We start from the raw sequence: 24839 nt of genomic DNA on the forward strand, positions 1-24839 counted from the left end.
CACTCAACTTCCTCTACATCCACTGTGACTCCAGATTCCTTTTGATCATATTGTCGACCCGTTGTGAAATTGACTGAAAAGACATCTACTGGAACGAATAATGATGGATAACAAAGCTGTATTTTGGGCTATTTTGCGTGTTACTAGAGTTGAGGACACTCGATTAATTGACTGATAGCTAGTCTCGCTTTGCCAGACCTTCCTCCACAGCGCTGCGGAGGAGGGTCTGGCTAGTCCACACTGCATTCTGGGATGGGAGGAAAAACGTGCTCTGGTTCATTGTGATTTCAACCAATCACAATCGACATGGCCGTCGCTAAGCTCCGCACGGAGCCGCTGCAAAATAGCCTCAGGAAGGAACTTGTTTTGGTGGAACATGTGTACGTTTAGAAGTTGTTTTAGTCGTGCGAGAGAAAGCTCAGATTGGACAGATAGTCTAGCTAGCTGTCTGGATTTACCCTGCAGAGATCTGAGGAGCAGTTAACCGTAGTCCTCAGAAATCCACCGGAGTTTAAAATTCCAACAAAAAAAAGCAGAAGTAAAAAGGCATCGGCGAAAAGACATGCATCCGGCGGAATTTCCTGCGGCACCGGAGCAATCCCGGAAGTGGAACGTCGTGGATATAGCCTAACTGATAGCTAATCTACTGAAAATGAATCTGTCACAATTTGAATAAACAAGCAAAAAAATATTCGCCGGTTCCAGCCTCTCAGATGTAAGGATTTGTTGCTTTTCTGTAATTTTTTAAAAACATTTTCTCAATGATCAATTCATGAATTGAAAAAATAAATAGATCAACTAATAACGGAAATAATCCGTAGTTGCAGCCCAGCTAAGTATCATTCAGACTCAGTGTGTTGTTTTGTGCTGTGTATCAGGGCTTGTCAGGTTCCCGCTGGTGTCATCACAGTTCATGATGCCTGCAGTATGTACAGTATCTCTGCAACTGGGCACATACACCCGTGTGTGTGTGTGTGTGTGTGTGTGTGTGTGTGTGTGTGTGTGTGTGTGATGACAAGCCCTGGTTGCTTCATGTCCTTGTCCGCCTGCCTCGCTGAAGCGGATGTCCTGGTGGGTCAGAATTGGAGGGTGCTGCTGCCTTGTGTTAGGATCACCAGATGGCCTCTTTTCCCGGGCACAGCGTGCCAGATACATCCTTGAAAAATGAACTTTCATAGCGCTGTGACAAACTGCAAGCACAATCGTCAAATGTACAAGAGACAAAAAAAAAAAAGAGTCTGTCTTTATCCGGCCAGGAAAGGCTGCAGGGCAGCGCCTAATAGAAGTGCAGCTGTTTCCTCAAACCTCTTTGACTCCTGTGAAACAGTGAAAGGAAACATTTCTGAATAATTTATTCTGTGACAGTGGTGCGGCGTGGGGAGAAAACTCTGGATCTCACTCTTGAGATCCTGGATCTCACTCTTGCTAAAGGGTTGGGCTTAACATAGCCCTGCTGGGCGCCTCACTGACGAAGTCAGCGTGGTTCATCTCGTTTTTAGATTTAATAATCTGCACATTTAGGTCTTGTTTGCCTCCATATGAAGCAGAGAAGCTCTCACAGGCTGATTTTCCTCTTTTTTGTATTCTCCAGACGTTTCACACAAGACTCCATCTATACTGTCTCGTTTGCAGGGAGTATTTGTTTTCCTCAGATAAATCTTAGGGAAGCACATCAAAGAGCGTGTGTCTGTGTGTGTCTGTGTGATCAGCAGACAACACACTCACTACATAGTCTGTTGAAAGCTATGTACAGCAGTCTGCCTTTTGAGCTGTGATGAGAGATGTTGAAATAACTGTTAGTGATGTTGTACTGCTGCCCTGCAGAATAACATTGATTTTAAAGTGCGGTAAGTGAATGGAATTATTTCGGATTTTGACAGCGCAGAAGTTGTTTTCAGTCCAGAGAACCACGACTGTAAATAAGGCAGGCTGATGCTTAGCTCTTCGGTGCGCTGTCTGTTTTTTACAGTCACTGGCAGCAACGTAGGAAATACATGAGTCATGGTTCTTTTATTGAAAATAAACAAACTTAATTTGATCCCTGGGACTTTCTCCAGATCTGTTGTGCAGTTTCAGGGACTAATAAGCATATCCACCGAGTCTCTCTAAGAGCTCTGTTGTAATTGAGCCCAGCAATAAACACTGGTAACTATTCGTCTGCTGAATAATAGATAAACTCGACAGCTTTTTTCACTGGGAGCGATTCTCTTGCATGCATGGGTCCTGTCTTTATGATGACAGCTGGGCCTCTCGCCTCTACAGGGCCCACCCAGGATGAGGCTGCCAGGGACACAGGGAGAGAGAGACCCAACACACTCAGAGCATGTAACTAATGACTGTACTGTATGTCGTAGTAAGCTGCCTATTTTAGGCACCTGCCGTGGATAAAACTACAATGCATATATGCATATGTGTAAATTGATGGTGTAAGTGTAGATTTCTGGATGTTTTCTCTGTCTGAAAGGTTTTCTCTGTCTAAAATGTTTGAAGGCAGCATTTTTTTTTCTTCTTTCATTTCACTCCTTTGATCACCAAATGATGATCTCTAACTTTTGTCACAAGACAGGATGATGTTTTTGCAAAGTTTTACAATCGCAGAATCCCCCATTTCCTTTCCTATGCTGTCATTAGGCGTGTTTAAACCTGCCTGTATGTTTTTGCTTCAGGATGGGATGGATGACACTCTAACTACATCCACATTGTGTGCCCAAGCATGTGTGTCAGCACTGTAATCCATCAGTGTGACACATGAAAGAGATGAAGGCCACCTTGCTTTTCAGGTGTTTTTTTCTTTTTTCTTTTTGAAGGCCAAATTAGTCACAGGTCACACAGTTTAAAAAAACAAGCTGTAATTCACTGTTGTCTCGGTGTGTATAACAGTTACACAAGGAATCCACCTTGTTCTTTCATTAGCAATGAGGTCAGACTCGCTTAATAATTAAGAACAAATTAAAAAATCACTACCTTTGAGTGGGGGTCCTCCTGACCATTAAGAATAATTAGGAGGACTTCCAGCTGTGTCTCACTCCGGGCGTCGTTGACCTGTGGTGCACTCACAATCCAGCTGCTATCGTCACAGCACTTCTATCCGACCCCAGAGTTTCTCTGTTGAAGGAAAAAGGAGCGATTTGCTGAATTTGTCCTTCAAGGTGCTTGTTGGTGTCTCTACATCAGCATGGCCTCTTTCCTTCTGCAGCTTTTCCACATCAGTGAGTCATGCTCACACGCTTGACAGTCTCTAGACTCTTCCTCTTTTTCTGTTTGTCTCCATTTAACATTTTCTCTCTCATCCTATTCAGACTTCATCTCGTTTTGCAATTGTCCTTAGCCGATATGGCCCTATATTGATATATTTTTAGTAAACTCATTGACTAAAATGGATTGTCAATGAGTTTTTTCTAATGTCTTTCTGCAACCTCATAGATCATACGTGCAATTACAATAAATGACGGAAATTTGACATTTTTATGTAGATCCCCATCATATTATTGAGTATAAGGGCCAGACCTGAGACAAAAAAAACCAACTTAAAGGCTGTAGGTATTGTCAGTTTGTCGGTCCAGACTGAAATATCTCAATAATGGATTGTCAAGAAATTTGGCACAGACTTTCATGATCAGGTAATCCATTATCAGGTCACAATTTTAATTTCAAGATATTGCTGGTATTTAGCCGTCAACCAAAGGGTTATGACTAAATATCTGCAAAACTAATGACATTCCCATCAGCCTCAGCTATACGTTTTACGTATAAAAATCACCAAACCTTGCACAAAGGTCCAGTCCAATGGTAAACTTCCTCAACTGGCTTTGTGGGCTAATAGTCCTGATGGTGGGGCTACAGCAACCGTCTAAAGTTTGAAACTTTGAAAAAAACAAATCTTAGCACTTTGCAACTTTCACCAAAATGTAGGCCCAATTAAGCAGAAATGTTCATAGGTTTTGAGCTTGGAGGAATTATGAATTCCATCAATCTGTCTTTCTCAAAAACTGTAAAACTAATCAAACCTCACTCCTCCCACAGTTTTGTTGCTAAATGGATACCAAAATTGCTCCACTACATCTTCAGACTGTCCTCCACAAACGATCCAGTCAGATTTTTTGATTACCAAAAATTGAGCCTGCAGTGCATCAACATACTGTAAACTGTAACTGTAAACCTGCTGTAAACAACAGCTATCTCTAATGTTCATCAAAATGAATTACAAAAAGTAGTGTCGTCAATTTCAGAATTATATCTAAAAAAAAAACAGAATTGTTGGCAGTATTTTGACTTATGTCCTCATGTAAGCTATTGCAGTCAATGGGCAATGAGCAATCTTTGTAAAAAATAAATCCCATCGCTACGTTGTCTTGATGAAGTACACAAGAACTGTACTCAGGATTTTGTGATAACTGAATATTTGACACTAGTTTGAATTTACAAGCAACCCTGGTGATTGCCTCAGTGATAGTATGAAGTGTGAAGCCGTCTATTGTTTCTCAACCTTGTACCATCACATCTGTGTACTGCTAGTTCTTTGTTTATAGTCTGCACAATTAATTCATATCTGTGTTGATCTCTTTAACTGTTATGGATCTATTACAAGCTCATTTGTCACATCCTCCATCATCTTATGTCATCATACACTGGACGCCGTTATGGCCTGCAGCGCTCGCACTGGTCGAACATCTTTAGCAGTAAGTGGTGGTGCACGCTCGCCAAAGTCCTGACGATTATAAGCTCCGGCAGAAGCACTCCTGTTAGACAGGAAAGATCTTAAAAGCCTGCGACTGAATGTACCATCTCTAGCAGACACCGTTCACCTCTGGACTCTCTGAGTGCATGTAAATTGATTGGTTTGGCTGGGAGTCATGTTCACGGGCTGGTGGATTTTTAGGAACTCGCGTCTTGTCAGAAAACACCTGAATTTTTCAGTGTGTCATGAAATAGCGAGAGAGTTTTTTTTAGCGAGTGTGATGATACAAGCCGCTAGATATGACGTGATGGTAACATCGTGCAAGTGAAGAGAGGATGCTTTTAAGCTGGCTGTTTTTTGCAATCCTTCAACTCCCTCCCCCCCCCCCCCCCCCCCATCCCTTCTATCTCCAGATCAAAAAGACGTCGGAGGCCACTCTGACCACAATCCAGGACATGGTGACCATTGAAGACTACGACGTGTCCGAGTGTTTCCACCACAGCCGATCTACGGAGTCGGTCAAGTCCACTGTGTCGGAGACGTACCTCAGCAAACCCAGCATCGCCAAGAGGAGGGCCAACCAGCAGGAGACAGAGCAGTTCTACTTCATGGTGAGTGGAGATGTGTGGTTTAAGAGAAGAGGATGCTGGTGAATAAGAGTGAGCAAATACAAAGGGAAAAGACTTCAGAGATGTCTTTTTATTTCTGTATGGAAATAGAAATACATTTCTCTTATAGACTCTCTTTGAACCCTTGGTTAAATCTTTCTATATGTTTTAAAAGAAGTGAAAAATATACTGTTTAATATCTGGACTGAAAAAGCGTAATCTGTGCATTTAAATTCAGTTGGACTTAAAAGACTTGAAATCTTTGATCAGTTGGCAGAGGGGTAGCTCTCCCAAAATATTTCCTTTTTGTAAGGCTAACTGCTATTGTGTTCCAGTCTGCAGATGGACATGCTCTGATAAAGGCTTTAAACAGACTCTTAGCGCGTCCTTTGCCCTTGGCTTTCTTATCACAGATTGCTGTTTCAAGAGCGGGTGCTCCGGCTGGCACTCAGGCCCGCCGTGTAATTACTCTCAATTCTCCACAGAAATTCCGGGAGTTTCTGGAGGGCAGTAATCTCATCTCCAAACTGCAGGCCAAACATGACTTGCTGAAGAGGACACTTGGTGAAGGTACTGTCACGACCCCTTTACTTTTATACTTGTAACGCTTAATGATAAATCAACTTTGTGCGTTGCCTTCTTCCAGCTAGAATGAGGGTGTATATTAGCCCTAATCAGTGTCATTAGTTATTGGATTGTGTCCTTTTTTATTTTCTGCAATTTTACTCAAGCAAACTTCAGCCTTTTCCGTGACAAACTTACTCATTGTTTGCCTGCTTTTTCCACTACTCAAAGCTCCTAGATGGTAATCTGGGTTTTAGCCAGGCAAGCCAGAGCAGAGGAGGATTGTGAACTTGTATTATCCGTCTTCTTGATTGATTTGCTCCCTACTTAATTGACTGTCGTGCATTGGGGGGGGCAGTCATTATGCCGGTCTCTCTCCTTGGTCTACATCAGTGGGATCTCCTCGAGGCCTCAGCTAATCTACCGTCAACCCAGACAGTGTCAGTCAGTCAGTCATTGTCCTAACCAGCAGTCCTGGTGGTCTCAGTCAAACTGTCCACTTAATGAGTAATGGAGCCGTGTGCTTACGAGGAAGAGAAAATCCTCCTGCTTCTCCTACATGCTCCTTAATGATATTGTTGTCAATGAGCTGGAGTACAGTGTGAGTCACACAGACAGGTCAGATCCTGTTCACAGGAACAGATGGCCACACAAACGAAACTACTCCTGTTCTCCAAAACCATTTGGAAGCTATTTTGTGCTTAATCTTACTTTGCCTGTCCAAACGTGTAGCTCTGTGTATTTCTATAATGATTAGTGTGTCTGTGTACCTACATCTGGTGGATGTTTGTTTGTACCGTAATTGTAATGTAGCTAAAGTGTTGCCTGTATTAGTCTCTGTGCAATCTATGAGCTTGTGTGTGTGTGTGTGTGTGTGTGTGTGTGTGTGTGTGTGTGTGCGCGCGTAGGTGTGTGTGTGTGTGGTGTGCGCGCGCGTAGGTGTGCGCGCGCGTAGGTGTGCGCGCGCGTAGGTGTGTGTGCATGGGTTTTGTTCCAAGAGGCCAGCGATTGCGGACAGATGGCGGGCTTCAAATGCTTCACTAGCCATATGCAAAATGCACCGCAGGGACCTCAGAGACAGGTCCTGGCATGTCCACACATCTAACTTACCCTCACATCTCTTCTCTTTTCTCTCCTAACCCGCAGGCCACAGAGCTGACTACATGACCACAAGGTAAAGTACACACACACTTCAGGACCTGTGCATATTGCAGACACGCATCCAGTCCACTTTTCTTTCAACAGCGACAGACACGTTGGTGACATGTTGCAGCTCATCAAGGCGGGGACATTTTGCCTCAGGATATTCTCATGTGAAGTCTTATGTGACCATGAAAGCAAAAGAGTCCTTAGTTAGTCTCCTGGAGCGCACTGAGCAGATGTGCCGGCCTCTGCCCAACATGGTGTGGTGTGGTGGTGTGACCGTACTCGCCATTCCCAGCCCTAGTGTATGTTAGGCCTGTAAACAGAATGGGAGGTGGTAGAGTGGAGAAAAGAGAGGAGAATGAATTTGCATGAAATGTAAATGTTTTAGAGTCAGTTTCAAAGAACAACTCAAGAGGTCAGTTGAATCCTGAGTCTAACTTTGAAAACAGATCAAATTGCACGGCATATTTCACTCGCATTTGATTTTACAAAAATTGAATGACCATATTTTCAGTTCAACATGAGCAGTTCAATTGATCTGATCGTTTAGGTCATCTTTCAAGCAAAAACTCCTTACTTCCCGCTTCTCCATTGTGACAATTTCTTGCTTTTCTTTGTTTTATATTCTTGTAAACTGAATATCTTTTGGTTTTGAAATGTTGGTCAGACAATACAAGACAGTCAACGACGTCTCCTTGAGCTCTGTGATGGCTGTTTTACACTTTTTTCAACATTTATAGACAAAAAGAATCGCCCAAGAACATTATTGTGCAGCCCTGCTCTACTTAAGTAGATATTAACACCAGTATTTGTATCAGTAGCAAGTAAAATTCCAATAAAGTACGCGCTGGGGTAGTATACTTAATGACACAGTTGTTCATATTGCAAATATTTTATCTTATGTGTTGACATGATCAGATATTTAAAACACCTTCAGGCTTATTTCTGTCACTATGATTGAGCAGCAGAAGGGACCAAAGTCCCAGACTCTTTTATTCTCTCAGTCCTACAAGTCACAAGTAGCCAAATTGCATTAAAACACACACACACACACACACACACACACACACACACACACACACACACACACACACACACAAACACACAAACACATACACAGACTAAGAGAGGCAATCCCCCGCAGGGTCTGTCATGTGGTAGATGATGACACATATTATGCTCCCAGCCGGTCTGATATTTCACTGGCCTGTAATATCTTGTGGAGAAAGTTAATTCCCGGGTTTCAGCAGTGTCTGAAAATACCCTCATATGCCCGTCCGTCATCTTGAGTTGAAGGGTTCAAAAGATGAGTCAGCCTCAACTTCACTTTAAATTTTTGTAGGACATAAAGTTTATTGGAGAATACATAAACCACTCTAAAAAGAAAAATGCAACTGCATTGTGAACTTATTCTAATGCATTCTTTGTATTCTAGACATCCCAATGGGTCGCTCAAAACCCACACCGGCACCCGGCGGGCTAGACCCTGCTCTGTTTTTAATGTTAGGTTATTTAATGGCAATTTGGAGTCATTTATCAAGGTACTGATTACCAGTCCGTCCGCTTGACATTGCTCCTCCTCCTATCTATTTTCTATCTTGCTCTGGCTTTCTGGCCATTTTGGTGGGTTCCCCCAAAGCATTTTAGCTTTGATTTATCTTTTACCAACAAAAAAACAACAACAACATAGTTGTTGGATTCTGGAAACCTTCCCCATGAGTGAGTGGCGGTCTGCTTCTGGGATGTAAGGGTGGCTCTGATGGATTTGGAGGGCCGCAGGAGGAGAGGAATGGCAGTTGGAGGGATGTTTGTCTCAGTCATCTCCCCTGACTCACTGCTGACCTGGCATTAGGGTTGCACGATATTGACAAAATGTGATATTGCGATTATCGATTATGAATATTGCGATATCGATATACATTTTTTATACAATATATAAATAATATTTTTAAACATATGTCAAATTACAAAAGTTATGGGAAAACGCATCAAAATAGATTCACAACAAATACAGCACAAGGTTTATTTCAACTGACAGTCACACTGGACTTGTACAACATGAATAAATAAATAAGGACCATGTCTACAGAACAGGACATGTTTTACTGGTTGGACAGTATAAAATAAATAAATAAAGAGAACAGGACACAACTTTCCTTTCGCTTCTCTGATTCGTTCCGTTTTGTTGTCTCTATCTATTTCTTCACTTACACTGTCACTCTGGCGAAATGTGCACACACGTGGTACGCTCCATAGGGTTTGTCACGTAGTGGACCCGTGCGCTGACGTGCTCTAACATGTGCAAGTGGCACGGTAACTGGCCAATGAAATGATGATCATTATAGCGTTTCAAGCAGGCTCTAAATCAAACACAACTAAGCCACACAGCCAACGGAATGGACACAGCGCGCCACAAAATAAACTAAATATTGCCTACTTATTGCGACAATTTAGATATAATATTGCGCAACGTGATATCGCGATAACGATATTGAGTCGATATGTCATGCACCCCTACCCGGCATCACTGAGCTGCTCTGGCAGAGATATTCTCTCCTCCTACTCCTCCTCCTCCTCCTCCACAGTGAGAGCAGAGGCCAGTGATACAGCAGGATAAATAGCAGTCAGGGAGCAGATGCCAGACTGATTAGGTGTGCTGCCTCCCTCCTCTGGCCTCTTCACTGCCTCTCACCGGTGGCCATGTCCGGTCCTGCCTGGTCCTGTCCACTTCCTTTTGGGTTTGATGCCAGTGCAGAGTGGAATGAGGGTGCACTCTTAGGAGAAGCTTTGGTGGGCAGCTGCTGTGGTCCTAATCCGGGTCTTGCTTTTCTCTCTCTTTCTGTTTCTCTGCGACACTTCTCTGTAGCCGGGGACGACGGAACTCGCACGCTCGACATCAGGTAGACACCTTGAAGCATCTCGGGGGGGCCCATGCTGCTTGCCTGCGCTCATTTCCTTCATCTGTCCTGCCCTAACAACATTTTCACCTCATGTTGTCTTTGTATATATCTTGTATTCATTACCTGACTTCTGTGAGTAGACCGAGACAGACTGAATTGAAGGTTTTCTCCTTAAACAGAGATGTTGCAGAAAATTGTATCTTTAGTTTCAATTGGGTTTGTTTCCCAGCATGAAACACTTCCAACTTCAAAATTGGTATCACATTTATGTGATAAAAAGCAGTCATCCCCAGTCTCACATATCCAAAGAGAGAGTATTACATAATCCTGCTGCACCAGACCTGTGCCTCAACCCCTCATGGCCCAACTCCAACAATAGATCAATTTTGGCATGGTCACTGTGTTTTGACCGAGGGCTGTAAACAGATCCTGTAAAGATCCACTGTATCACTAAAGGCATGTACTGATTCCCTGTCCAGCACTGAGCTACAGGGGCAGCTGGCACCGAGGCAGAACAAGAGTGCACCCCCAGTGTGTGAGAGGAATGTGTTTTCTCTGAAGGAGACGGTGCTGCTCCTCTCAACCTCGCCACTCCTGCCCCGAGCTCCATATTGAGTGTGTGGCTCTTTAGATAAGCTCTACTTAATTTAAACACAGAGTGCAATTGTATGCTAGCATAACAAGTCACAAAGTATATTTAGCATCACTGGAGGCCAATCGAAATGTGTTGGACATCAGGTCTGTACGTGCTAGTTAGTAATTTCTGTATATTTTCTGATGTTTCATGATCAGTGAGTTATTATGGGAGACTGGGCATAAACAAATAGCTGGTGAAGTCAACTCAGTCTGTCTCAGTAAGATTTCAAAACGGTAACCCTCCCTCTTCACTTACACTGGGTGTGCATGTTTATATACTTTTAACATCAGGTTAACCAGTTTCTGTTAGAGCCCGACCGATACGTCAGCAGGCCATTATCATCGTTCTATATATTAGATATATTGGACTATATGTTTTCAGATATACGTACAAAAAGGAATTAAAGAGAGGTAAACTGTCATAATAAATGTATTATGTGCATTTGATACTACACACCTAAATTAAGTTTTGTGTAATGTCTTTCTATTCATAGTTATTTAAAATAATATAAATATGAATCACATTTACACTTAGCGTTATCTTAAATTTACTAGTACTGGTTATGCTTGCTATTGTAGAACTGTTTTCCTTACTTTGTATCTTTACTTTTGATATATCTATCTATCTATCTATTTTATGTAAACAATATTATTATTGCATACAATTTTCATTATTCTCAATTACCGATGTCTCAAAATGCCAGTATCTGTCGGGCTCTAGCTTTTGTACATGTAATACCAACTATACATGATCTGACATTTGGGTGTTTTTGTTTACTTTGCCTTCAAAGGACTCTGGACAAGCTATCCCCCGTGTGGTTGAAAGCTGTATCCGCTGCATAAATTTGTATGGTGAGTTGGTTGTTGTTGTACAGCGTATGGACATTTGTGTCACTTCAATTAAGCAATCATAACTTGTATTTGTATTTTCTTTGACGAATTCTTCTCATAAACCAAATGCAACCCGCATTTTCATTTCAAAGTCTATCTGACACTAAGTGACACTACCAGTGGTTTCCAAGCATTAATTGTTTTGGGTGTAGTTTTCCATGTTGGTGTTTCAGTGTGTTCAGTCATGGGAAAATGCAGATTCCATCCTGTTTACAGCGGTGCAGCCTTTTCACACCCAGTTTCCAAAACAAACAAGACAGCTTAGCCTGGCACAAATTATGAGTTACAATATTGGGTTTGCAACCAGATCTTTTTCTTTTTTTAAACTCATAAGCATGGTTTGTAGGGTCGTCTACTGCATCTTATGGCGCAGCAAACTAATGGCGTAGAAATCTAAAAGAGACAAACAGCAGACTAATCATGCTTCCTCCTGACCCCTGACCTCTCCCCTTATTAAGTCCTAATCCCATCTGGGAGACACTTTAGTAAAAGCCTCCCTGACTCATTAATTATCTTTAATTAGAAAAGTGAAGGGGCTTAACGAACAGGATGTGCCTTTTAGGTCCAACTAAAGTAGGCTTTATTTGCTGAGTGAGGGAGTTTTTTTCTGCAACCATCAGAGTGGACTTATGAGCATGTTGAGTGTGTCTGTCCATTACCCTCTTCAGTCTGTTTCTCCTTCTTCCTTACCCTCTGTCTGTTTCTTTGTCTTTGTCTGTGCAGGCCTTCAACATCAAGGAATATTCCGTGTATCTGGATCCCAGCTGGAAGTCAATGACATCAAGAACTCTTTCGAAAGAGGTACATTATGTATCTGTTAAACTATATTAGCTACACATTATCACCTGGATCTAAAAAATGATCTTTGCTTTTGCCTCATTGTTGTTGTCAGATGCAAATTTTTGGTACAATTAGGGACCAATTATCAATGATGTTGACCATTTTTAGCCAGTGGGCGTTTTGAGTAGTTATTTAGGTATATTTCACATGAAATCATTATGCATTTTTAATAATTAGAGATGTCCAACTGACCTTCTCACTTGTCTGTGTCTTAGGAAACGACCCCCTGGCGGACGATGAGAACGGTCATGACATCAACTCGGTGGCTGGCGTTCTCAAACTTTACTTCCGCGGTCTGGAGAACCCTCTTTTCCCCAAAGAGAGGTTCAATGAGCTGCTGTCTTGCATCAGTAAGAACGCACACTCTTTTGCTCATGATCAGTAGTTTTCTTCTGAGTGCAACTCTTTGTTGTTGATCATGGCATTACAACACAGTGTTTATCTGTTGAATCTTTATTGTGTTAAAAGATTTTTCATTTTTCATTCAAACGGGAAATGAATCCCACTCAGGTGGATTATGGCCCAGATGACGTCAAGTTTACATAAGAAAATACATCTCCACAGACTGTCTACTTTACTTTTTTCTTTTTTTTTTTATTACGCACTTGGCATTGTCTTTCTCACTAACACTACTCTGGTCTGCAACGTGCTGTGTGGACATTTTCAAAGTTAGAAACTTTAGTCTTATTAGCTAGCATCTTTACCATCATTCATTTGTATTTCCCATCAAATATAGTCTTCAGATTAAATGGTATAATTAACCATCTGTAGTGTTTTGTCAGCAGATGGCTCCTTGTCTTTGAAACTTTGTGTTGATACTACTCTGTGGTATTTGGTCGAGTACTGAGAAGGATATCTGTCGTAAGTGGCACAAAGCAGGCCACACTTACAGGATCGTGGTGGAATGTTAAATGTCCCCAGCACTGAGCGGCGTTTGAATCCAGAGCTGAATCTACACTGAGGTCCTCATAAGAATAGTCACTTTGTCATTTTGCTGTGAGTCAGTTCACAGATCAGTCAGCTCTTTGTGTGGCTTTTTCTGATCTTTTAAGACATAACATGGAGGAGGGGGGTGGGGCTTTAGGCTCTGGGCACAACGGGTGCTGTAATGCCTCGTGCAGCTTTGTGTGTGCCATGTGCATGTGTGTTTCTAATGTTGTCGTGAGTGTGCGAAGTGTGTCTGTGTGCGTTTCCTGGGTGTACTTTTACACATTTGTGCAGGATGAGTTATGGGGATTTCCTGTTTACATTCCCCAGCTCAACATGCCAGTGATTGCAGTGAGGGCTGAACGCGCAGCAGGCTTCATATTAAAATCCTTCTGCTTATTCCATATGGAGCAGATCAGACCAGCTACAAGATCATTTTTCCATTTAACTGCTCTCAGTTGACTTTTTTAACTAAAGCGGCGTAAGTTATATCTTTCATTTGGGATTTTTTTTTTTTTTTTTGCGTGGGTGTTTCTCACGTGTGTTTGTAGGTGATGTACAAGCGTACAATGGAATAGATCTTTAAATAGTAGCTTCTGAAGTGCTCAGGAGCCTTGCAGAATCCTAGTTAGGTATTCATGAAAAATGAAATGCATCACAAGTATTCCAGAAGCCCAAATCCCAGAAGGCACAATGTGGCTGGAGGGTGACAGGGCTATTTTTAGCAGCCAAGCAGAGCCCCAGATTAGCCAAATAAAATAGGCTGCTTCAAGTACCACAGCGGAACAAATAAGATAGTAATGAAAGACTTGAAGGTCGGAAGTCTTGTTTAAAGTTATGACAATGCAATAAATATGTTTGAGAAAAAGTAACTCCTTTGTTGGTAATACCCTCATTTCTGCAAGGCAGAAGAAAAGAGTGCAAGAATAGAGAACTGGACAAAATGGTTTTAGAGGGATTCTGTTTTCATTTAGAGCAGGAAAAACTACTTAGCGTCCTCGTTGTCAGGTGTTACGAAGAGTGCTGAACTTCCTTCTCCTCTTCCTCTTGCTCTTCCTCTTTGGTGTCAGCAGAGGAACACAGGCTGAGGTCACCACCACAAAGTTGATACATTTGCTGTGGCTTCTATACACACACACACACACACACACACACACGCACACTTTAAACATCCCTACATTAGTAAATCATTGCTGGTCCTCCAGAGACTTATAGTAATTCTGATAAGTAATTGGCTCAGCTTCCATGTACTCTTGTATTTCTATGCTGGGAAGTGGTGCTAATCAATATGTGGACATCATCAGGTAGATGAGGTGATGCATTTTACCTGCAGCAGAGGCGAATGGACGGAAGCAAAGCAGTCTTTATTCATTTAACACTATTTTTCTTCTTGTATTACAATCATCTAGGGATAGAAAACCTGTATGAGAGAGCGTTATACATCCGTAAGATCCTCCTGACCATTCCCAGATCAGTCCTCATCGTCATGCGCTACCTCTTCGCCTTCCTCAACCAGTAAGTTTATTGACACTAACCAGTGAATCAATCCTGTATTGATTTCCCCATCTTTAGTAAATGACATTCTAAATGAAGAGCATTCACTGTCATGATTTGATGTGAAAAACTTTCCCCGCTGCAATGTCCTCTCACTCAGCTTTAACTTGGTCAATTTGTCCTTCTTTCTTTCTTTCATTCTTTCTTTCATTCTCCTTCCACCCCCCCTTTCCAGCCTGTCCCAGTACAGTGACGAGAACATGATGGACCCGTACAACCTGGCCATATGCTTCGGCCCCACGCTCATGCCCACGCCAGAAAGCCAGGACCAGGTCTCCTGCCAGGCCCACGTCAATGAGATCATCAAGACCATCATCATCCACCATGAGACCATCTTTCCTGATGCCAAAGAACTAGATGGGCCCATCTATGAGAAGTGTATGGCTGGAGGCGACTACTGGTGAGGAGTGATGCAATTTAGCTGATTAATTCCTCAAACATTAGGTAACTGTTCAGGTCATGGTTCAAATTCTTGGTCGAAAGACTCAAATGGCTTTATCGCAAATCAACCTTAGATCTTTGAGCTACAAGACGCGCACCGTCTAGCTACAAGGCCACCCTGTCACCGGTGTCTGGCAGTGAAGCTGTAGGTTATCCAGGATTAAAAGGGAAGATGGAAGGCGTTCTGATGAGATAACGTCATGCAGCTGCACAGATTTCCTCGACGACATGTATGTTTGAGAGTCAGCCAGACACCGGTGGTTGTCTTTTTCTTACCATGAATGGCACACAGCCAAACCTCCTTCATTTGGGACTCACTCAACATGCAGGTATGCATGTGCTCTCAACGCTGCAGCTGTGTCAGAAGTATGTCAGTGGAGTTGATATGAGTAATTACCCTCTCCAGTTATGCGTCTGTGGTTAAGGAACATGACAGGGGAGAGCGTGTTTCAGCGCTGACTTTACATGGTGGACTCTAAATTAAACTAAATTTTTTAGTGAAACAGGCTGAAACAATCACTTTAATTACCGCAATCAGACGGGGTCACCTGGCAGGGAAAGGATGATTAGGTGAATTGCAGCACATACTGAAGTCAAACAGACCTGAGTCATACCTGAGGCCCTTTGCCAGCTCCACATATGTAAGCAGTGCTTATCACTTGTTTCTCCTTTTCTATGCCCCCACATCACCACAGGCTGACAGGGATTTATCCCTGGCTAGAGCTAATCTCCCATCTCAGCGCAGCCATGTCCCCCCCACCCCCTCCCGGCAACGCACATGAAGCCCTTGGGAGATTTGTTGTCTTGGCTTCCTCCCTTTCTTGCAGGAGAGGAGGCGACTGGTGACATGCTAGCAGGGGAGGAGACACTTAGATCCTGGCAGGGGTAAACTGTGTGTGTGGCATTACCAGTAGCTCTCTCAACACCATGCCAGAAGAAGACCATTTACTAATGGCGCTTTTCCATTACATGGTACCTGCTCGACTCGCCTCTACTCTACTCGCCTTTTTTGGTTTTCCATTACGAAAAAAAGTCCCTGGTACCTGCTAACAGGTACTTTTTTTAGTACCACCTCCGTCGAGGTTCCAAGCAAGCTGACCCGATACCAAAAGGTGACGTGAAAGCGACAGACGGGGGTGTCCTGAACAAACCCGCCATTTTTAAATAGTTTAGCCAGCTGTGGTTTTTTTTTTTTTGCTGCCTCCAGCTTCATTTGAAACAAAATGTGTCTTCTTGCAACAACACACCTTCCACGTTCTGTGTGTGTGTTGCGTTAGGTCACAGCAGTTTCCCGCGGCGGCGCTATGACGACCAGCCACGCTGAGGCAGTACTAAAATCTGCAATGGAAAACGGACGCACAGTGAGGGGAGTAGAGTCGAGGCGAGTAGAGACGAGGCGAGTCGAGCAGGTACCATGTAATGGAAAAACGCCATAACAGAGGTCCAACTACAGACGGAGGATCTAAGCCTCTCACAGAATAATGACCGCTATTTGCACTTCCGTCTTCCGTCTATTCATTGTACAAACCTCCCTCCTCCTTGCCATCTTCACTGAAATTCGACTATTGTAATTTGAGCAAAAGTCTTACGTTTTAAAAAAAAATGAATTAGGAGATAGTGTCTTCAAACAACTTTTATTTCCTGGAAGAAAAAGAAGTGAAGGAAAAGATACAGGCTTTTTTTTTTTTTTCATATGAAACTATCCCTTGACCCCTGACCCTGCCTTGGCCGTGACCCTGACAGTGTGCATTGTTGTTGTCGCCCCCCCACAGTGAAAGCCCCTACAGTGAGCATGGAGCCCTGGAGGAAGTAGAAAATGAGGGAGGGACAGAGACACACACCAGCGAGGACGGTGAGTAACTATGCAAACTTGTATGTACATAATAACACATACTTCAATTAAATGTGTACAAGTGTCCTTTTTGCACTATTGTTTTCCACCAAACTGCATTTTTTTTTGGGCATTTCCGCCTTTAATTGATAGGACAGGTTGGATAAGAAAGGGGAGCGAGAGGGGGAAGACATGCAGGAAATCTGCCACAGGTCAGATTCAAACCCTGAGCCTCTGCGTCGAGGACTAAACCTCTACATGTGGGCGTGCGCTCTACCAACCAAGCTTAATTTAACATTACATAAATTCAACTTAACTATCAAGAAACACACACTCACTCATAAAGTACATTTCTGTTCTCTGCTTAAACGTTATGTCCATATTGAAACTTGCTCTTGTGTCTGTGGTGCTGCGAGGGTTGAATCCAGCTCTCTGCATCTCACTGCAGCTAATCCTGCCTTTCAGCCTGTTAAAAGCAGTAACCTTGAAGGGCCAAGGAACTGGGCTCACAGTAATGGACCGCCATTCATATTCTAATGATTTAGCTTCTCTCTCTGGGCCTCGGGACACTGTCACATTCCCCCTTTTACTAATTCCAGGGTGGTCTACACCAACTGGACCTTTTTGGGAGAGAAATCTTGTTTTCCAAGGGACGCAGTCTTGGGTTAAAAATGTTCAATTCCCTTCATTTTTTCCCCAGTGAATTTGTAAAATAATAGCCAATGTATGGAGTGTGTGTCAAAAGTGTCAGGTTTTAATAGCTTTCCACATATTGTACGGCCTGTGTTTACTTTACATTTAACTACATTTCCATGTGTCCAAGAGAAATATGAAGAAATACAAAGAACACCCAGCTCATGTACACACTGGAGGATACAGTAGACTTGGCGGGATATTGCGCATTTGTGTGATCGTACATGTGGTCCTTTGTTTGAGTGAAATGAATACCAGTTGGTCTGTATCTAAATCAAATAGTGAGTTATTTGAAACCAAAATATCAGCCAGGGTCAGACATTGTTGTTATAAAAAAATAAAGACAATACAACTTCCAGCTCATTAAAAAGTGATTAATATCCGTGACAGAGAGCTGACAAGATGTAGTCACTGTGAGACAAAAAGAGTCAACCTATAGTTGAGCTGAGGCTTCATATCTTACCTTAGTAACAGACTTTCCCTAAACCTGTTTCCATGGTGACAACTGCCCCAATCCTGTCTCACACCCAGAGATGATTTTACGGGCTCCCTGTCACCAATGCGTCATCAGTCTCCATAGAGAGATCATGGAAATATGGTAGATCTGGTCTCATTACATCAGCTGTTAATCACTCTGCTTCCAAATCAAAGTCATCATCATGATGTCCTTCATAATTAAAAAGGACATCTGATTAGCCAAGGAAGCGTCTCTCTGTGAGGATTCCCCTGTAAAACACAGATGGCAGCTATCAACTGTTTGAGTAATTAATGGAAGATTATGTTTTCCAGAAATCCCTTGCTGTCATGGTTTTGTTCCAAAAGCTTCTCTGAGCAGACTGAGAGGATGTCCTCACTGACTTGAGTCCCTCCCTGCGGAGTCTTGAACTTTGGTCAAGTTATTGTCATCAGTTATTTTTATATCCCCATGACCTCATTTGGATTTCAGACACAAAAGCAAACCTCTTTTCCTGTTCGGTTACCAGCACTTGATTCTGCAGACGTTTATTATATGCCAGTTATATGTTCACTTTCTTCTCAAGGCTTGAAATGTGTTTGCCCTCTTTGCCCTGAAAGTAAGTGAGCACAAGGCAGACAAGAGAGAGGAGTAAAGTAATTCCACATGTTGGTCTAAGTAGCTGTCCGGAAATGATTCTCCCTCATGGGCGCAGCCCCCCCCGGAGTGTGTTAGAGCTCATTAGCTTAGATAGGTGTTCTGGACTGGCCAGATGTTTAGTATAGTCCCAGTTTGTGGCTCTTGTGTATTAGCATTACATTGGAGTAACAGAGCTGAGCATCCGATTAACCGAAAGATAAGCAGAAAGTCATTTGCAATAAAAGTTTGTACAGACATTCATGGTCCCCAGAGGATGAAGCCTACAGACTTTTGTGATCTCCTGACTTTTCCTCTAGCGCCACCATGAGGTCAAAGATTTCACTTATTCTGTGAAATTTGGCACGCACATTCATGTCTCCCTTCGGGAGAACTGTAACAACTTTTGAGATCCCTTTCCTTTTTATATAGCGCCATCATCAGGTCAAAACTTTATTTTCTCCCATACTTTTGTTTATGACCAAATACCTCAAAAACCAATGACATCAGCCTCACCTGCACTTTGTGTGTTGTGCTAACTGGCAAATGTTAGCATGCTAACATGCTAAACTAAGATGGTAAACGTGGTAAACGTTATACCCGCTAATCATCGGCATGTTGTCATTGTCTTTCAGCATATTTCTGCTCGGGGCGGACACACGTGTCAGTCTCAAGGAGCCTGCAGATTAACTGTCTGTGTTTGGAGTGGCACTTCTCACACACCATCAATACATTGATGTTCTATCTGCTGGGAAATTTGTTATGTCAAATGTGAACTAACTGGTACATTGATTATATATCACTTCGCAAGAGTGTAGCAGGATGTCCTTGTTGTCAAGTGCCCCAGGCATACTGTATAGTGTTAAAGGGCAGTGTATTTTACTGTACTGTCCCTTTTTCCCCATAAAGAGCTTCATCTAACCCGCATTCATCTTTTTAAGTCCAGCATGAAGTCTCCTGCTCTGTTTGTAGCAGCTAGCATCTGAGATTAATATTTGTCTTCAGGGAAAAGACACCCTCTCCTATTGTACTGATCCTAACCATATCTCACACCAGGCTTCCGCTCCCCTATTTCTATGTATGAACATGGATGTAGAGCAACATCCACCCCGACTCTGCTCCACTGGCTTGTGTAAAACATCTGACAGTTCGTATCTCTTACACCACAGGCCTCCAGCTCTCACGGTTCAACATTTCTATAACTCCATTCGCAGTGTGAGCGTGCATGTGTAACCTTGGGTGGTTGGGTCTGAAGCGATTCTCAGTTATAATTGCAAAACATGACAGAGGGGATCCTTTACCACGCTGAGATTTGAGTTTATGGCCTGCACACTGTGTGTGTGTGTGTGTGTGTGTGTGTGTGTGTGTGTGTGTGTGTGTGTGTGTGTGTGTGTGTGTGTGTGTGTGTGTGTGCGTTTGCGGACTGTGGATAAACATTTGCAGAATGGATAGGTTGAAGTGAGAGACGGAGAAAATGGAGAGGAAGAGAAATCCTCTGTACCTATAGGGCTCCGTCAACTTTATTAACAGCCTTGTCCGCTGCAGTGCAGCCCAATTAATTCAGACCGTAAATTCCTGCTTGTCTTATTTTATTGGAGCCACGTCACATCCACCCAGTCAATCCTAACAAACCAAGCAAGGAAGGTGGCAAGTTAAAGGTTGATAAAAAATATATATAGTAGAAGAAGATGAGGTTGAACAGGACACAGAGAGAAATGAAGAAACCTCTGCTCTGCTCAGAATCACACCTCTATTTTCTCTCTCACTTGGCCTCTCAGCTCATCTGGGAAATACTTCCAAGCTCCTGTGAAAGATATACCATGATGGCTTTTCACAGCCGATACAAGCTTTAGCCATTTACTCTGTTCCCAGTGTATATAGTGAGCATGTGTTAGGGTGAGGCTACGTCTGTCCAGGGGGGTCTGTCTGACTTAAAGTGAGATAAGAGGAGGGCAGAGGTAGGAGTGAGGGAGGAATAAAGATACTATTTTAGACCTGTGTTGCTGTAGTGCATGCATATTGGCTCGGAGACTTGTACCTTTTGAAATCGACTGTATCTTTAGGACAGACATCAATATAAGACTGATGTTCAAAATAATAGACTAAGAAAGAGCAATCAGCACAAAAAATAACACAAATAATACATTAAAATGAGGCATAAAACTGCTCTATCTACCACTGGTTATTACTGTCTGTAATAACTTTCACTTGTCTTTCCCATGTCACTGATCCCAGGCTCTACTTGTACAGTTATTGAGTAGGTATCAACCCAGTCTAATGATCCATACAGTGGCTGGCATGCCCCTGAGTCATATAGAAATCCTCTCAACAGCTTCTATAAATATCCTGCTAAAGCTCCTCAGGGCCTGTTGTTGCCCTGGCCTGGTGTTGTAGACCCAGGTTACTATTGACTACAACTAAAACAACCAACTGGCTCAGCACACTTGAACTCCATGTGCACAAACTGTCACACATGAGCATCCTCGTGCACAAACATGCCAGTATTAGACCTGACTAGACTCTCCTCCATCAGAGCCAACATGTATTTAAGCGCATGTGTTATCTCTCCGGATTAAGATTTTTATTTCGTAAGACTGCACCACTTGTATTAATCATTAGAAATATCTGCACATGCAATAAGAGCCATCTCTACTTGAGGTCTTTGCCCTGTTTGACATACCTGACCTGTCTAATTCTCTCTCTGTTGACAGAGGGCGAGCCCATTGAAGCCATTGCCAAGTTTGATTACGTTGGGCGCTCTTCCCGAGAGTTGTCCTTCAAGAAGGGCGCTTCCCTGCTGCTGTATCAACGGGCATCAGAAGACTGGTGGGAGGGACGGCACAACGGCATCGATGGCCTGGTTCCACACCAATATATTGTGGTCCAAGACATGTGAGTGTTTTTCATTGAGCATTATTTTAGATATGACTAAGGAATGCATGAATGTATCCAATCAGCATCAAGCGTATGAGAGTATGCTTTAAGGCTGAATAACAGCAGATGAATGTAGGATATATAGAATATAGGAATTAACAAGAACATGTTCTAAGTTACATGTATAATAAAGGTTATATTCAGATCTGTGATTTCTCCTGTTTTAAATGCAAGCAAAGAAGCTGAATTATGCACAGAGTTTGCACGCAAAGTGAATACTAATACCAGTCCGATCATTTCTAACGACCTAGTCTCTTTGGGTTCTTTGAAAACAAGAATCAATAGAAATATGACTTTATAAAGCAGTGCATGCCTTTTTACATATTCTGTGTGAGTGCTGTAGCCTTAAAGCAAAGCTCATGTGGTTTTAGCCTCACTAGCAGCATGGCTCTAATCTGTGAAGTCAATGTCTGTCTGTTGATCGGTCCACTACTTTGGTCCAGACTGAAATATGTCCGCAACTATTGAACGGATTGCCATGAAATCTTGTACATTCATCATGGTCCCTCTCATCAGCCTCAGCTGGTGTAGTGCTAATTAGCACATGTTAGCATGCTAAGATGCTAAACTAAGATGACGATGAACACGGTAAACAATATACCTGCTAAACAGTGTCACTGCCCCGATGCGTACCGGAAGACCGATTTGTTCAGGTCCTATCCCCTGACCAATGGGCTGTCCTGACCCTAACCATTCCAGGCCAATGCCTAATCTCAACAGCCTTAGCGGTTGGCTGTAGGGTCGTGCTTAGAGGACCTCCAGCTGTGTTTGTCCTCAACGCTGCTGTTGTCCCCTCTCTGTGAAGCATTCTCCATCTCCAGGGTCCTCAACCAGCCCTTCTGTCACTGTTCCCCATTCTCAGCACTAACAAGCACACACACTGCCATGGCGACTGCTGGCCCCTAATGGACTGGATTCACTGTCTCGTTAGGACGGGAACAGAATCACACCAATCACTTAGTAGCTGGCCGACAAAATGGCCATTTAGAATCCCCTCTTTCCTCCCCTGTTCTTTCCCTCGTCAGTGTGCCGCTATCAATGATTCACTGCTGATGGGGTGTCCTCTTAGTTAATGAAAGAGCAGGGGGATTTACAGCTTTACGGGTTGTCCCCGAGCGTAGTAACATCCTGCTCTCTACTCAAACAGAGCAGGCTCAGGAGTGTAAGAGCACACAGGGTTGTGATCTTCACTTGTCCCATAAAAGAGCCCAGAATAAAACGTGCAGAGAGACATCTGAGAGGCCGCTCTAGCACAGGATGTCTCTCTCAAGACTCAACTGTCTTGTTCAAACTTTCTTGCGTAAATTTTGTTTACTGCTGCCTCTGCTTTGGAAAAGTGCTCGTCCTTGCTCTGTCTCCGTCTGCGTGCATTCATGTGGATACACTAAATAAGTGACTATGTTTTAATATGGGATAGTACACATCAGAGGCAGCACTGCAGCTCAGTAGCTCTGATTACTGCCACCTGACAGACACCAACTGTGCTCAGTATCCAGTCATACACCTCACTGAAACCCATACAGCTGGCTTGTGTGTGGGTGTGGGTATGTGCGTGTGTGTCACAGTATATCACCGGAATACAGAGAGGCTGAGGAATATGACTCATCTGACTCTGTGGACCTTGGGAGGGAGGGGGGGGGGGGGCATGCTGCCATTGAAGAACGGTGCAAATATGAAAGATCGACTGATTTGCTGATTTCTCATTTCTTTCTGTCACTTCCTCTTGCTCTTTCCATGTCTCAATGTCACTCTGTCTCTGTGTCCCAGAGATGACACCTTCTCAGACACTCTGAGTCAGAAGGCTGACAGCGAGGCCAGCAGCGGCCATGCTGGAGAGGATAAATGCTCGGGAAAAGACATAAGCTCACCCTCTGACACCAGGATCTCTGAGGCCTACATCACCAGGTTTGTTTTCACACGGCTGTATAGCTGTGCTGTATTGGACTGCATATCATAAACAATGTCTACAGTGGTGTGAAAAAGTGTTTGCCCCCTTCCTCATTTCCTGTTCCTTTGCATGTTTGTCACACTTAAGTGTTTCGAACATCAAACCAATTTAAACAAAAGTCAAGGACAACACAAGTAAACACAAAATGCAATTTGTAAATGAAGGTGTTTATTATTAAAGGAGAAAAAAAATCCAAACCATCATGGCCCTGTGTGAAAAAGTGATTGCCCCCCTTGTTAAAACATACTATAACTGTGGTTGTCCACACCTGAGTTCAATTTCTCTAGCCACACCCAGGCCTGATTATTGCCACACCTGTTCACAATCAAGGCATCACTTAAATAGGAGCTGCTTGACACAGTAAGGTCCACCAGAAGATCCTTAAAAGCTACACATCATGCCGAGACCCAAAGAAATTCAGGAACAATTGAGAAAGAAAGTAATTGAGATCTATCAGTCTGGAAAGGGTTATAAAGCCATTTCCAAAGCTTTGGGAATCCAGCGAACCACAGTGAGAGCCATTATCCACAAATGGCGAAGACATGGAACAGTGGTGAACCTTCCCAGGAGTGGCCGGCCGCCCAAAATTACCCCCAAGAGCGCAGCGACGACTCATCCAAGAGGTCACAAAAGACCCCACAACAACGTCCAAAGAACTGCAGGCCTCACTTGCCTCAGTTAAGGTCAGCGTTCATGCCTCCACCATCAGGAAAAGACTGGGCAAAAATGGCCTGCATGGCAGAGTTCCAAGGAGAAAACCACTGCTGAGCAAAAAGAACATCAAAGCTTGTCTCAATTTCTCCAGAACACATCTTGATGATCCCCAAGACTTTTGGGACAACATTCTGTGGACCGATGAGACAAAAGTGGAACTCTTTGGAAGGTGTGTGTCCAAGTATATCTGGCGTAGAAGGAACACTGCATTTCATAAAAAGAACATTATACCAACTGTAAAATATGGTGGTGGTAGTGTGATGGTCTGGGGCTGTTTTGCTGCTTCAGGACCTGGAAGACTTGCCGTGATAAAAGGAACTATGAATTCTGCTGTCTACCAAGAGATCCTGAAGGAGAATGTCCGACCATCTGTTCGTGTACTCAAGCTGAAACGAACTTGGGTTCTGCAGCAGGACAATGATCCTAAACACACCAGCAAGTCCA

At 43.2% G+C, this 24839-nt stretch overlaps 1 protein-coding gene across 4 annotated transcripts in view; it reads left to right on the forward strand.

The window, feature by feature from the left end:
• srgap1a (SLIT-ROBO Rho GTPase activating protein 1a) overlaps positions 1 to 24839 on the forward strand; it is a 97187-nt gene that overhangs the window by 64049 nt on the left and 8299 nt on the right. For 3 of the 4 annotated variants that reach the window (XM_078257625.1, XM_078257626.1, XM_078257623.1), the window contains exons 9-20: positions 5092 to 5289; positions 5772 to 5856; positions 6997 to 7024; positions 8432 to 8537; positions 11324 to 11384; positions 12147 to 12224; positions 12479 to 12613; positions 14600 to 14705; positions 14920 to 15144; positions 16958 to 17037; positions 21511 to 21691; positions 23501 to 23638. In XM_078257625.1, coding sequence (XP_078113751.1) covers positions 5092 to 5289; positions 5772 to 5856; positions 6997 to 7024; positions 8432 to 8537; positions 11324 to 11384; positions 12147 to 12224; positions 12479 to 12613; positions 14600 to 14705; positions 14920 to 15144; positions 16958 to 17037; positions 21511 to 21691; positions 23501 to 23638 — 1421 coding nt within the window. Of the gene's footprint in view, positions 1 to 5091; positions 5290 to 5771; positions 5857 to 6996; positions 7025 to 8431; positions 8538 to 9862; positions 9897 to 11323; positions 11385 to 12146; positions 12225 to 12478; positions 12614 to 14599; positions 14706 to 14919; positions 15145 to 16957; positions 17038 to 21510; positions 21692 to 23500; positions 23639 to 24839 lie in introns of all 4 variants that reach the window. The other variant, XM_078257624.1, reaches the window with a different exon arrangement.

Source organism: Sander vitreus, chromosome 8, assembly GCF_031162955.1.
Source record: "Sander vitreus isolate 19-12246 chromosome 8, sanVit1, whole genome shotgun sequence".
NCBI lineage: Eukaryota > Metazoa > Chordata > Actinopteri > Perciformes > Percidae > Sander > Sander vitreus.